This window comes from Rutilus rutilus, assembly GCF_951802725.1.
Source record: "Rutilus rutilus genome assembly, chromosome: 5".
Lineage (NCBI taxonomy): Eukaryota > Metazoa > Chordata > Actinopteri > Cypriniformes > Leuciscidae > Rutilus > Rutilus rutilus.
The window spans coordinates 40,416,210-40,431,288 of record NC_140213.1 but is presented as its reverse complement, the minus strand read 5'-3'; the positions used below and the strand labels follow the sequence as shown (position 1 = coordinate 40,431,288).

The 15,079-nt window shown below is 39.3% G+C and overlaps 2 protein-coding genes across 5 annotated transcripts in view; one reads left to right on the top strand and one right to left on the bottom strand.

Annotated features, from left to right (window-relative positions):
• The first annotated feature begins 4,827 nt into the window (after positions 1–4,827).
• Positions 4,828–12,298, top strand: slc38a8a (solute carrier family 38 member 8a). The gene is made up of 10 exons (XM_084410039.1): positions 4,828–5,042; positions 5,262–5,460; positions 5,571–5,727; positions 7,693–7,797; positions 9,205–9,262; positions 9,731–9,845; positions 10,609–10,756; positions 10,835–11,034; positions 11,272–11,323; positions 11,432–12,298. The coding sequence occupies exons 1-10, from the start codon at positions 4,854–4,856 to the stop codon at positions 11,532–11,534; spliced, it is 1,326 nt and encodes a 441-aa protein (XP_084266165.1). The 5' UTR covers positions 4,828–4,853; the 3' UTR covers positions 11,535–12,298.
• A 1-nt stretch (position 12,299) lies between these two features.
• Positions 12,300–15,079, bottom strand: part of necab2 (N-terminal EF-hand calcium binding protein 2) — a 90,193-nt gene continuing 87,413 nt past the window's right edge. For 2 of the 4 annotated variants that reach the window (XM_084410042.1, XM_084410043.1), the window contains exon 12: positions 12,300–13,922. In XM_084410042.1, coding sequence (XP_084266168.1) covers positions 13,894–13,922 — 29 coding nt within the window. In that variant the 3' untranslated portion in view covers positions 12,300–13,893. The remainder of the gene's footprint in view (positions 13,923–15,079) is intronic. The other 2 variants (XM_084410040.1, XM_084410041.1) reach the window with 1 other exon arrangement.

Here is a 15,079-nt window from a genome sequence, read left to right as displayed (position 1 = left end):
ATAGATCTTAGATGACAGTCTTATAAGGTTTAGAATGGAAAAGAACAAGAACAGTCTTCATCTTGTTTTTTTCATGGGATGATTCAGGTAAACTGTCAGGAGCATATGTGCCTATGGATCGGTTCTGTTTACTTTTGCTACTTTCGATGATGGATGAACCTATTTGTTTTTTGTTTGCATAAGATACATGTGCATAAGATAGATGAAGCTGTCACGGTTTGATTGTGTGGCCCGCTAGTTTGCCTCAGTGCTCTGCTCACAAGTAAAATATCACTTCAGGACATTATTTTGGAGGAGAGCCATATTTAACTTGATCTATCTTTTTGCAGTGATCTTCATTACACCAAACACAAGCATATATGCTGCTGTATATCTGTCAAAACATGTTACAAAACCTTTTATTAGATTATAATTAAATGCACATTATATATTTTAAACGCATTTAAAAATGTAATGTATTCCTGTGATGGCAAAGCTGAATTTTCAGTATCATTACTCCAGTCTTCAGTGTCATATGATCCTTCAGAAATCATTCTAATTTGCTGATTTGGTGCTCAAGAAAAGTCTCGGTTACGAATGTAACCCTCGTTCCCTGAGGAGGGAATGGAGACGTTATGTCAGTGAATGACGAAATGGAGGTTTCGCTTAGAAGCCTATCACCTTCGAGTTCTAGAAAACGAGCCAATGGCAAAACAATGCCATGGGTCTGCGGAATTTGCTTAGCACAACTCTGTCCCACCGCGTGGGTATAAAAGGAGCAGCGCGGCAATCTCGCATTATGTTATGCTGAGGAGCCGAGACTGAACTCCCGGGTTGTGGCAGGGGGACGTAACGTCTCCGTTCCCTCCTCAGGGAAAGAGGGTTATACATGTAACCGAGACGTTCCCTTTCGTTCAGTCACTATGAGTTACGTCAGTGAATGACGAAATGGGGGTCCCAATTCAATCACGCCACAGCGGCTGTCTTCCAGTGCCCTCAGCAAGTCTGAGCTCCGTCATGAGACTAGCACGGACGAAGGGCTAGGCTTTACGCAAGAAGACATGTTACATATCCAAGGTGGAATATGTAACACTGCGCCTACCCGTAGGGAGGACTTAGAATACACATATGACCCGAGAGCGGGATGCATATGGAAAGCTCAGAGGTATCCAGCCCGCTGGGTGGAAAGTTTCAACCTCGAGATGTCAAGAGGTCTTGCCGAAGGAAAAAACGGTGGAGACTTACCATGGAAATACACATGTGGGGGTTGCCCAAGCGGGGAACCATGCACATGGAAGCACCTAGCAAATCACGAGGACTGACCAACCTGGCATGGACGACCCTGCGTCTGGTAAGCCAAGACAATGGCCTCCACTATCCAGTGAGACAACCTTTGCTTGGAGAGAGCCTTGCCCTTCAGCTTCCCACCAAAACTGAAACACTGCGTTCTGTCTATGTAAGCATGAAGCAAGTACTGGGCAGAGCAGTGCCAAGGCTGGGTCTGCCTCCTCCGAGGGCAGCACTTGCAGGTTCACCACCTGATCCCTGAAAGGAGTGGTGGGAACCTTGGGCACGCATCCAGGCCGGGGTCTCAAGATCACGCGAGTTAGCCGGCCAGAATTCTAGGCACGCTTCGTCAACCGAAAATGCCTGCAGGTCCCCTATTCTCTTGATGGAGACCAAATCGACCAGGAGGGCTGTCTTCATAGACAGGAACTTAAGCTTGACTGATCGCAAAGGCTCAAAGGGAGCTCTCTGCAGGGCTGATAAGACCACTGCGAGGTCCCAAGAGGGTATAAGAGGAGAGCGAGGAGGATTTAGTCTCCTCGCCCCCCTCAGGAACCTGACGACCAGGTCATGCTGTCCCACCGTTTTTGACTCCACAAGGTCCTGGTGCGCAGAGATCGCAGCCACATAAACCTTCAGGGTTGAAGGAGACAGCCTTCATTCCAACATTTCTTGGAGGAAGAAGAGCACCGATCCGATCGGGCATTTCCTGGGATCTTCTCTGCGAGAAGAACTCCAGGTGACGAATAGGTTCCACTTCAGAGTATAGGCGTGTCACGTGGACAAGGCCCTAGCAGAAGTGATGGTAGCCACCACCTGAGGTGGTAGGGTACTCAAACCTGCCGCCTCCCGTCCAGAACCCACACATGCAGGTTCCACAAATTGGGACGTGGATGCCAGAGGGTGCCCCATCTCTGAGAAAGGAGGTCCTTCCTCAGAAGGATTGGCCTGGGAGGGGCTATCGCAAGGAGCACCAATTCAGAGAACCAAGTCCAGGTGGGCCAATGAGGTGCAACCAGAAGGACCTGCTCCTAGTCCTCCCTGATCTTTCACAGGACCTGTACAAGAAGGCTCATTGGGGGAAATGCATACTTGCAGAGGCAAGGTGCTGGCACACCCAAAGGAGGCAGCACAGCCGAGTCTTCATCTCCAGAAGACTCTAGCCCACCTTGTGATGCGGCGATAGACATGGTGTCATCTTCTGGAGCGCCGAATGAAACGTGGGGCACGTCTGAAGACGGGCCCGCGACCTCATTCGGCAACCTCATGGGTTGCAATGTGCAAGAGGGGGGTGTGGTCCGAGGAAGAATCCGTCTGGGCTTTGTTCCACACCGTGACACTCACCCTGGCCACCAGCCAAAGTATCCCCTCTCGTGGAGGAAATGGATTGGGGTGTGACGGAGGGGACTCTACCTCTATGGAGGTCGAGTCTCCATCGCAACATTGTGATGGTCATGTTCCCGCAATGAGAACATGACTCCTCCGCAAACGCTGCCTGAGGGTGATTAATGCCCAAACACACCAGGCAGCAATCGTGCCCATAAAATCACAACACCTGTCTACAGCACCCAGAAACACACTGTTGGCAGATCACTGTACAGACCAGCAGCAGGAAATGTGATCTCGCTGGAACACGCCGTAACACAACAGCACTGAGGAATCGCTCGTCTCGTAGAACTCAGAAAAGGCTTGCAGAGGAGTGAAGAAGACTCTTGGCTCCGAAGCAAAAACATGATGCGCGATTGCCGCGCTGCTCCTTTTATACCCACGCGGTGGGGCAGAGTTGCGCTATGCAAATTCCGCAGACCCATGGCATTGTTTTGCCATTGGCTCGTTTTCTAGAACTCGAAGGTGATAGGCTTCTAAGCGAAACCCCCATTTCGTCATTCACTGACGTAACTCGTAGTGACTGAACGAAAGGGAACATTTCTTATTAACAATATTTATAACTTTGCTTTTTAATTAATACTTTATCAAGGACACATTAAATCAGTATTTAATGAAGTAACCGTAGAGACATTTATAATGTTACAAAAGATTTCTATTTCAATGCTGTTGTTTTAAATTTGCTATTTATCAAATAATCCTGAAAGAAATGACTTCCACAAAATAAGCTTTATTTTTTTTTAAATTGATAATGAGAACCATTAATTATATTTTAGCAACAATAATTGAGTACTAAACTATCATATTAAAAAGATTTCTGAAGGATCATGTCAAAATTCAGCTTTGCCATCACAGAAATATATTGCATTTAATAATATAGTCAAATGGAAAACAGTCCTTTTAAATTGCAAGAAATATATCAAATATCAAATCTGAGATAAAAAGCATTATTCAGACTATCCCACACAATCATGATGTAATGAATGCAGGTGTAAATGGACAACCAAAATACGCTTCTTCCTCTTTGTTCTAAATCAGATCAGCACTGTCTGCTAAGCAGTCTTGTAGTTGCCTGTGCTTGTGCTTCGAGCCAGTGTGAAATCGACTAATTCCATTAGTCCCAGTGATAGGGTCTGGGAAGTCTTTCTAAATCTCGGCCCTGATCCATTTTTAATGGGAAGAATAGCCTGTGAAAATGTCACCAGTCTCTTTCAGGTGACGAAGCGTGATAGAGGTTAATGACATGAAGAACATGGGAACCAACCCTGACCAGTTATCTGTGCTTAAATGGATTTCCCAAATCTTGTCATAACGGAGGTCACAAGTTCTATTTAAGTCTGTATTGTGAAAATTCCCAACCAGCTTTGGGCTCTAGGAGAGTGGTGAGCCTGTAGCATCAGTGCCAAACTCCCACCCCTGGAACGCATGCTGTTAAATGTGGGATATCCTGCACAGTGCACATGATCTGCAAATTACTTTCACAATACATATTGTGCCAACATTTGTCTTTTGATCTGTAAAGAAAAGATTACGATTTCAAACAATCAAAAAGAATTCCTAAAAGAGTGGGAATTTGGGAGTGAATTTAATAGCACTGGAAGCGTAACAGTTTTACATCAATTTAAACAATTAACCTTCTTGCAAAATAAAAGTAAATAGTTTCTGCTAAAATAAAATAAATAAATAAATAAATAAATTACCATAGTTTCTATAGTTATTGGCAAAAATACCAATGCCATATAAAAGCAACCAATCTATCAATTAAATTAATGTTTGTTTGTTTGTTTGATTGAGGTCCTATAATAATTCATTATGATTTTACACTAGGCAAAAAGGTAGATTTAGTAAGGGATAATTTAATGCACAGCTAGCCGTGGATTGTCCCGCTTATACCATGGTCATTTGCCAGCATTGACAACTTAAAGCTGTTATCGATGTTTGTAGAGCAATATTTGATAAGGGTAAAACTGACGGTTATTTTTGCCAATTATGGCTCGCTAGATCTAGCATTCTGCCCACTTTGAATCAGACAGGATATTTGACAACATAATGTAAATCTCTTCCACTCGACCTCTTATGGCTGGTGGAACAGTGGAAACGGGTCCAGCGTTTAATTGGTCGAACACCAAACTCCACCTCTTAGTTACCTGACCTAATGTTTGAACTCTCAGAGAGGAACAGAGATTGAAACAGGGCCAAATATGGAGGAGCTGGCAAAAGAGAGCATCAGCTTTTTAACAAAGCCCTCGCTGGACACGAACGGGCCGAAGTTGGGCTCTTTAGGAGCGGTTTTTATCTTGCTGAAGTCCGCGCTGGGTGCAGGGCTTCTCATCTTTCCCTGGGCGTTTGCGAAAGCTGGAGGAATTCACTCTGCTGTCACTGTGGAAATGGCAAGTAACTCTTTGTGAATGCTATAATGAAACCAGTTAACCTGTTTTCATCACTGTGGCTTCAACCACATCAATCATGTGCACTAACAGAATTATCTTGTCAATGCATCCACTGGTCATTTGTTCAGTATGCACATTGTTGTTAACTCTATAATGCCTGAATGAAATATTTGAATTCTGTGCATGATATTATATATGATATATTTCTATCTTACATAGATTTCTCTTGTGTTCCTGATCAGCGGACTGGTCATCCTGGGATATTCATCTTCAATCAGTGGACAAAACACATATCAGGCTGTGGTCAGAGTCGTGTGCGGTCCTGCCATAGGCAAACTCTGTGAGATCTGCTACGTCTTCAACCTTTTCATCATATCTGTTGCTTTTCTAGTCATCGTGGCTGACCAGCTTCAGAAATGTAAGCAACATGTTGATGGGACTTTGATCTTTTTTTTATTACTAATTGCTCATATAGTGTCATTATCCATTAGATCTTCACACTGATCAATCTCCATTCATTTCTCGCAGTATGTCTCTCTATGTATGAGTTAATCACAGGCTTGCCAGAATCAGAGATGCCGTACCACTGGTACACAGACCAGAGATTTGCCCTGTTTCTCCTGTGTCTCTTCTTCATTTTCCCTCTCTCTGTCCCGAAGGAAATCAGCATACAGAAGTATACTAGGTGAGGAACTATATTCTGTCAATTTCTTGCTTATTTCCTTGACTGTGTTGTTCAAAAAGTAAGTAAGTATTGTTATTTAAAACAGTACCACTTTACAATCGTTTCATAGGTTAACATTAGTTAATGTATTAACTAACATGAACTAACCACAAGCAATACATTTGTTACTTTATTTATTCATCTTTTGTTAACGTTAGTTTATAAAAATACAGCTGTTCATTGTTTGTTCATTTTATTTCACAGTACATTAACTAATGTTAACAAATACAACTTTTGATTTTAATAATGTAATAGTAAACATTGAAATTAACATTAACAAAGACTATTAAATGCAGTAGAAGTATTTTCATTCTTAGTTCATGTTAACTAATAAAACCTAATTGTTAAGTGTTGCCACTAAACCTATTAAACATTGGTTTTTGGTATTTGAAATAAAGCTGAAATTAAATATATATAAAAAAAATAATAAATTTTTTTTTTTTTTTTATTACAGTTAGTTTCCAGGGCAATATATATTTATATATTTTAAAACTAATAAAATGACAAAACGCACATAACCAAATTACTAAAAACTGGAAATTGAAATAATTCAAAATAGTATATAGTATATAAATAATACTAAAATGACACTAATTCAGAAAACACTGTTGCGATGACCAAAGCAGATTTATTCAGGAAGGTGAAAAAATCATTAAAGTTAAAACCATTGAAATAATGGTAATTCCTATAGTAGTTATTTTTCTAGTTTTCAAGAATGTGTTTCAACGGCACTTCCTCAGAAGACACAGTGTCGTCCGATTTGTGGGCGAAAGATTTTTAAGTTGGTTCTTTTCAAAGATTTGTGTGCAACAAGTCACAATCTGTTCGTATTATTTATTAACAAATTTATTTTGAAAATGGTATGGAAATTGATTGGTCAAAACTGTGGAAACCCTGTTTAGATGGAAGGAGTTGAAACTGTAAGTGAATAAAAAGACTGTGACTGTGACTTTAATTAAATTTATGAAGCATTGTTATTGCTTCTGCTTTTCATTTATGGTCAATTGCCTTCACAGTGCACATTTTGAATAGCTTTAAAGGGATAGTTCACTTTGAAATTAATTTTTGATATGTTTTAGCTTACCTCAAGGGCATCCAAGATGTAGGTGTCTTTGTTTCCGCAGTAGTTTCAATTTTGATATTTTTAGGTCAAACCGTTCTTGTCTGTCAGTCATATAATGCAGGTCGATGGTCACTGGCTCAAAACACAAGCACAGAGTCCAAATTAAAACAATTCCCCATCGTCCAAATGAAACAATTCCCCATCATAAGTACACATTGATGGCCTAAGACACGAAACGAGCGGTTTGTGTGAGAAAACGAACAGTATTTATATCGTTGTTATCTCTTGAAAACAGCACACGTCCAAATGATCTGACGGCGCGGGCGGGTATAGATATATACATAGATGTCGCCTTGGCTACGGTTTCGTTCCAATGAACTGCAGTAGCCAAGGCGACATCTATGTATATATCTATACCCGCCCGCGCCGTCAGATCATTTGGACGTGTGCTGTTTTCAAGAGATAACAACGATATAAATACTGTTCGTTTTCTCACACAAACCGCTCGTTTCGTGTCTTAGGCCATCAATGTGTACTTATGATGGGGAATTGTTTCATTTGGACGATGGGGAATTGTTTTAATTTGGACTCTGTGCTTGTGTTTTGAGCCAGTGACCATAGACCTGCATTATATGACTGACAGACAAGGTTTGACCTAAAAATATAAACATTGAAACTACTGCGGAAACAAAGACACCTACATCTTGGATGCCCTTGAGGTAAGCTAAAACATATCAAAAATTTATTTCAAAGTGAACTATCCCTTTTAAATGAGACTGACTAATAAGCGCATTTTTTTCATCACACATCATCAAGATAATTTGTTTAATGTCAACTCGTCTTTGATATTTGTTTTTGTTCAGCGTTCTAGGAACTTTCGCTGCTACATATCTCACTGTAGCCATTACTGTGAAATACCACAGGAGGCCTGTCCATGAGATCAATCTGTCACCTCTTTACAGCAGTGGGTGAGTGGAGAGTGACTATGCTTTCAATTCAGTGGCAAGCTATATAAAGCATCTATACCTCCTCCTCATCATCTTTTCCTCCTGCAGTGCGTGAACAAATCTTACCGTCATGCTTACTGACCTCTGAGAGAAAGTAATTGGTTCATTTAGCCAGTGTTCAGGATAACGCATTACAAGTAATGCGAGTTACTTAATCAGATTACTTAAATTTATAACAACATATCGAAGTTACTTCTTCAAGCAAGTAATGCAGTTTACTTTATTTTCCATTGTACTGAATGACTCCTGAAAGAAATAATGAGTGAGAGGTAAAGGGGTTGTGTGCGCTATGTGAACATGATAGTTATTGTAGTTCTAGAATAAATGTTAGCATGCATTTACTCATCTCACTTGCACAAAAACTGATTCAGAATCCCTTAAAATGAACAAAAACAGTGAAATGCAAACTCAGAATATTATGAAAACCCACAATAATTAAATGTTAAATCACACAATATACCTTATATATTTAATCGCACTTTATTAACTCTTTCCCTGCCAGCGTTTTAAAAAAAAAGAAAAGTTGCCAGCCACCGGTAGTGTTTTTGATCATTTTCGCAAAAATGTCATGGCCCCCTGAGGATTTTGTTGTCTAAAAATTTGAACGGGCAATATATCAAAAGAAAGAACAGAGCCTCTGCTTTTAAACAACAACAAAACTTTTAACTTTTATCATAAATTATGGAAAATTTTGTCTATGGCGAGTAAACGTCATAAATGATGGAACATTTCGTCTATGGCGAGTAAACGTTGTCATAAATGATGGAAAATTTCGTCTATGGCGAGTAAACGTCATAAATGATGGAAAATTTCATCTATGGCGAGTAAACGTTGTCATAAATTATGGAAAATTTCGTCTATGGCGAGTAAATGTTGTCATAAATGATGGAAAATTTCGTCTATGGCGAGTAAACGTTGTCATAATTGATGGAAAATTTTGTCTATGGCGAGTAAACGTTGTCATAAATGATGGAAAATTTTGTCTATGGCGAGTAAACGTTGTCATAAATGATGGAAAATTTTGTCTATGGCGGGGAAAGAATAAACCAATGTTCTTGCTGTTGACCTTCGATGATCCAATTCAACCATAGTAATTAGCAAAAGTGTCTTTAGATAAACATGACATTTGTGTTTCATTTTTGTTTTGTTTTTATTGAAGTAAGAGTGTTGAACTTTCTTCTCCTGCGTCCTATTCCTCTGTGTTCCAAAAAGTAACTAAGTAATGTAATTAGTTACTTTTTTAGGCAGTAACAACGCAATATTGTAAAGAATTACTTTTAAAAGAAACTTTCCCCAACACTGCATTTAGCTGAAAGCAAAATGTGTAAAACCGCCTGTTTAACTATCATTGTTGTTATTATTGTTTAGAGTAAGCTCATGGGCTTCGATGTTCACTGTCATCCCAACTATTTGCTTTGGCTTTCAGGTGAGTTTTCTTGCGTTTATCCAACATACTAACATTTGACTCTTGGAGAAAAAGAGAAATTATTTCACTGAATATCATCACTAGTCCACAAATGAGGGGAATTCAAGTTGTTTTTGCTCTCACTTTAATATTTAAGGTCAGGTCAGATGCAAAGTGTGAAAAATGGGGCATCTTTGAGGTGTTTTATTTGTCAACGCTGGGGGATTGTCTAAAATGTAATTAAAGTCCACCGGCATGGTAGAATAGCGCAGAACTACTCTGTGTCCGCTGCCTGGGGCTGATTGATTACGAGGCGGGAATGGAGATATGAAGATATGAAAAGAGCTGTGTGGCAGGGGAACCGGTGAGGAATGAGCTAGTGCAGGAAGTTAGTTATTACAGGAAAAGCTTTTGTTTAGTGTAGACAGTGTACTGGAGATCTGATGTTTGTGGTCAGTTGTGCTTGTGCTGATTCGGTGTCTGTTTTAGTGCCACGAGGCCTGCATTGCTGTCTACAGTAGTATGGAGAACAGGAAGTTGTCCCACTGGGTCTTCATCTCTGTGGTGTCCATGTTGATCTGCCTCCTCATCTACTCTCTCACTGGTCAGTGATTACAGCTCAATTACCACAACTCTATATGCACTTCATATGCAAGCATGCTTCACGTGAATGAACTTTTTTTCCCATCAGCAAAAATGGTGGTGAATGCAGAATTTGCTTTTTTTTTCTTTCCAGATATATCGAATAATTAGCATTAAATAACGTTATATCCTGGCAGATGCTATTGCTGTTTTTTTGTATACACACTACCATTTAAAAGTTTAGGTTCAATATTATTTTTTTAAAGACATTAATGCTTTTATTCAGTAAGGATGCATTAAAGTGACCAAAAGTGACAGTAAAGACATTTGTTATATACATTTCTAAATAAAATTTGTTCTTTTGAACTTTCTATTCATTAGAGAATCCTGCACAACTGTTTTCAACATTGATAGTGATAAGAAATGTTTATTGAGCAGCAAATCAGCATATTATAATGATTTGTGAAGGATCATGTGACACTGAAGACTGGAGTAATGATGCTCAAAATCTTTTTTAAATTTTTTTTTGAACATAGTAAATAAGTTTTTACTGTATTGTTGATCAAACAAACACAGACTTGATGAGCAGAAGAGACTTCTTTCAAAAACATAAAAAAAAATCTTACAAGGTTCAAGGATGACTTGATTGAACCCAGGGTTTATATATGTCAGTCCTCTTGGCTCATACCAGATCTCTTTTTTTTTTTTATCAGGAAGAGTGTAATGGTTGATTAGGCATTTAGTTTAGTAATGAGTGTATTGTTTAACAGATGACTATTTTGCAGGAGTCTTTGGGTACCTGACGTTTGGGAAGAACGTCGCTCCTGATATTCTGATGTCGTACAGTGGAGGTGATGTGACCATGATCATTGCCAGGCTGCTGTTTGGAATCTCAATCATCACCATCTACCCCATCATTGTCTTGCTTGGAAGGTATGTGATAAACTGTGTCTTATGGTTATTAGGAGAACAGTTACATATATAGATAAACTGACCAGTCTATGCGTGTAGATCTGTGATCCAGGACCCACTGCTGCGGCAGCGACACAAACACACCGCGGTGACGGAGTCTTACGAGAGCCGTACGCGTGTTGCCTTGACCACAGCCTGGGTCACAGTCACTTTTCTCATAGCAGCGTTCATTCCTGACATCAGCAAAGTGATCAGTGTTGTCGGGGGAGTCAGTGCTTTCTTCATCTTTGTATTTCCAGGTAATTGTACTTGTAAGATTGATGCATGTCTCATAATTCATTAACAGAAAAATGAATATTGACATTTATAAAGAGAAAAAATATTCCTCATGATATGAACCTTGAATGATTTTTAGCTTGATTCTCACAACACTTTGTCTGAGCATATAAATATAATGTGAATCATTTATTGCTTTTCATGTTAGCATGATGTGTATTCATCTTTTTTATATTCATGTGCAAACATTTTTATTGAAGGACTTTGCCTTATATTTGTGGTGCAGTCAGAGTCAATTTCTCCTACAATGAGGTGAGAGAAGTGTGGTTCTTTAGGATCCTGTATGGGATGTTTAATAAAATTCACACTCATTCTATTACATGTACAATAACAGTGTTGTTATGCCTTGTTTGCCCCCAGGTATCTTTTGATTGCATGGGGAATGATCACACTTTTCTGTGGCATCTATATCTTTGGGCAGAGCACTTCAGTTGTGATTATGCAACTCCTAAGTGAAATTTAATTTGTTGACTGTTACAGGACTTTAAACTGTATGGTCTTTCAGAATTTTTGACACCGCTCCAATACTTCAAGTGTGGAGTAATTGCTTGTAATGGAGATTGATGTACAAATGTAATAATAATCCAACTCGAAATGAAATACCTCAGACAAATTACCTGTCATGTAAATCTGAATTATTTGTGTAGTCATTTTTTAATGTTCTGAAATTTTGATGTCCATTGTCATGTCAGCATAGATGTGAGCTAAATTATACTTAAAGAATAAAGGCCTTATGTGCCAGAGAAACAAGCGCACAGCCATCTTCAGTATATTGTGTTGAACTGTGGTAGTTCTGTATATATTTCTATGGCATCGATGTCAAAGATGAGTTATTGTAGAGTTAACCAACGTTATCACGAGCATTGTAATGTTTGAAGTGGACGTCATAACAAAGGTCAGTAGACCGGGAAGATTTTAAAACGAACAGTTCATATACAAATACTCAAGATCTTACCTTCGCAAGTACGAACCGGAAGTTAACACAACGAGTGCAGCGCTGAAAAGGGGCGGGGCTTCTTAAGGCTTAAAAAAAGAAGAAGAGCGGAAGCTATGTGTACATATTTTGACTCTTTATATTTCATTGGAACCGCTTTGGTATGCATAAGTACATTTGTAAATAAGTGACAATGTAAAAATGTTTATTCTTCTTGTGTCCTTTCAACAACCAATGAAATATGACTCTTATTGAAAATGAATGAAGCTGAAAAATGCAATGACAGATCCTTTTCCAGTACTTTATTGAATAGCAGCACTCTACATAATCTAGAATGTTAACAAATTTAAGACGAATATAATACTTTGCATCCCTGCAATAAATCTCTACACTCACTTATAAGAGAGAAAGCCAGTATACGGAAACATACATGGGTATAAGAAGTAGTATTTCATCAAACAATGCCATTAAAAGTGACTGCTCATATAGTTTTGTTCATTTAATATAGTTTTGTTTCTTTTTGTTCCGTTACTGGAGTAATATAAAAGAAAATAAGAAATGCACAAAATCCATTTAAAGTAGCATTGCTAAATTCTACGGCAAATAATTTACTGGACATTCATTTGTAACATGCACTCACTGTGAGGGATAAACAAACCAAACAGAAGGCAGGATTGGTGGGAAAGGAACGCTGCAACTTGGGCCGTGTTTGTTTCGTTGTTTACATTTCGAGCCAACCAGAAATTCACACAAATACAACAGTCTTACTGGTCAACAACATCAATTTTGAAAAATCCTCTATTAAATTTTGTCTTGTCCTGAGAAATGAAATGATTTGATGCCATATGTTTAATTATTTAGAAGCAATCAAACTGATGGAATATTAAGTCAGTGCCACTCTTTCCAAGATCCATATATTATCGGTCAACAATGGTCGACATAAAATTTTCAAGATAATTCTGTTATTACTCAGGAGGATATTCTCTACTCTCTATCAGCAAATCTCATTTACATAAGCATTTCAGCTACAGTTCAGGTACATTGTGCTTTTGGAGCAGATGTTTATTTGGTGTGTTGTAAATGTGGGCCCTTTGACTGGCAGTATGTGTCATGCTCATGGTTTGACAAAAATACCAGTCTCTCTATATCAGTGGTCCTGGGGACCCACAACTCTGCACATTTTGAATGTCTCTCTTATCTGAAACGCTCAGTTGGAGCTCTCTCCCTAACAATCTGATGATCTGAATCAGGTGTGTTAATTAGGAGACATACAAACTGAGCAGAGTCGTGGGTCCAGGTTATAAAAACCACTGCTCTACATGGCTCATGAAGATACAGTTCAAAGTATTTATAACACCAACCTATAACTAGTATCAAATGACCTTTACAGAAATGCTATAGTCCATGAACAGCTGTAGAAATACTTTGCTGCACAGTTTTTGTCTTCTCAGAAGTTGTACCAAAGGGAACTGTTTGCAAAGCAGCGAATGCATGTTTGAATTGGGATGAAATATTAATCAGCCTCGTTTAGTTAGAAGAGACTGTTTATGCAAGTTGATATTTCAAATGCAAATGCGAATCAGACCAGGTGAGGTTCCCAAATGCTTTGGGGAGTTTTAATGTCGTCTCTGCACGTTGCAATGGAGGTGAAAAGGGAACTGGGACTGTGTCCGGCGTTCTCTGCAGCCGACACTACTTTTGGCTCAATATCAAATGGATACCGTGTAAACAAGTAATTATAAAAGAGGAGACAGAGTGGGGGGAGCGCTGAAAGAGGGGTAGTTAAGATAGCAGGGACTGTGACAGGGATAAAGAGGGGGAAGTGGAGGAGAAGAGAAGGGTTTCAGGCATAAGGCGGGACCGTTCCACCCGCAGACTGGCTCGCTTCTCAGTCTTTGTTCAGGTTGCACCAGGCGGCTAGAAAGAGAGAGATAGCGTCAGTGTCATTATCAAACAGATAAGCAACAGTAAATATTTAATGCCTCAACTGCACGTCTTTATGTTTGTCCACCTTATTTTTTTAAGCTGTACAAAACAGCTCATTATGCTGGTTGATTTTGCAAACTGGTATTTCTTATTATATGAATTTAACGTACAGTATTGTCATAATTCTAAACACTAGTTCAAATGGTTTTACCGTTTACTGCATTTTGTTATTCTACTAGTTATTTACCTACGGTGGATAATGAATCGGAATTTATGCACGTTCGTTAAAAAATAGCTTGCTTTCACGTTGCAAAATAAGGTGGATAGAAATTTGTCAACCAGCATACATATACAAGCCTATCGTTTCTGCTGCGGTTCTGCAAAACGGTACACATGGCTGTTGAAATCACATCACGTTCAAAGAGAAATCAGACAAAAGGTTTCTATTATGCCATGGATTGGAATGTAGCTCATGCTTTCCTGTGGCTTAAACAGGTCATGGGTTCGATTCCCAGGGAAAGCAAGAACTGATAAGAATGTAAATGTGTACCTTGAAATGCAATGTAAGTCGCTTTGGATAAAAGCGTCTGCCAAATGTAAATGGGAAATGAGAATGTCTGATGGAGAAATTTGACTTTGTAGCAGCTCTCTTTTGAAATTACTTCTCTTAGGGTGTAGTAGTTTGGTTCGTTTGGTATGGGCTCAATTTTTTTTATAAAATGTAGTCCTGGTTAGCGTTCACTACATATAATGGTATTTTGACCAGCTGAGAACTGGTGAAGAGCTTATCAAATGTGTAAAGGAGCCAAAACAGCGGCAAGCGGCTGTCACACTCGAACGAAGATCTGTGACGAGACACGGTTCTGATGCCTGTACCAAACTGTGATGGGCAACATCGCGACTATGAGGAGAAAAAACAGGTATGCTTGAGCTTTCTGTCCTTTTTAGACTCGCCTGTTTTTGGTTCGTTTACATGTCTTTTGTCTATGTTGCGTTCATATTTCATTATCATGCACACCAACCAGGGTTCGGATGGCAGAGTTCACATTTATTCAAATGAAACGCACTAACAGAGCAATCGCACCAGGGTTTGTTTTAATCAAATCAAACATGCCAAGCGTGAACACACCCTAAATGCAGAGACTATC

Bases quoted from the DNA above. Each gene is read 5' to 3' on its own strand.
- slc38a8a (XM_084410039.1), top strand. From the start codon at position 4,854: ATGGAGGAGCTGGCAAAAGAGAGCATCAGCTTTTTAACAAAGCCCTCG. The intron at 5,728-7,692 runs GTGAGGAACTAT...GTTTTTGTTCAG, and splicing joins AGCATACAGAAGTATACTAG to CGTTCTAGGAACTTTCGCTG. The intron at 9,263-9,730 runs GTGAGTTTTCTT...TGTCTGTTTTAG, and splicing joins CTATTTGCTTTGGCTTTCAG to TGCCACGAGGCCTGCATTGC.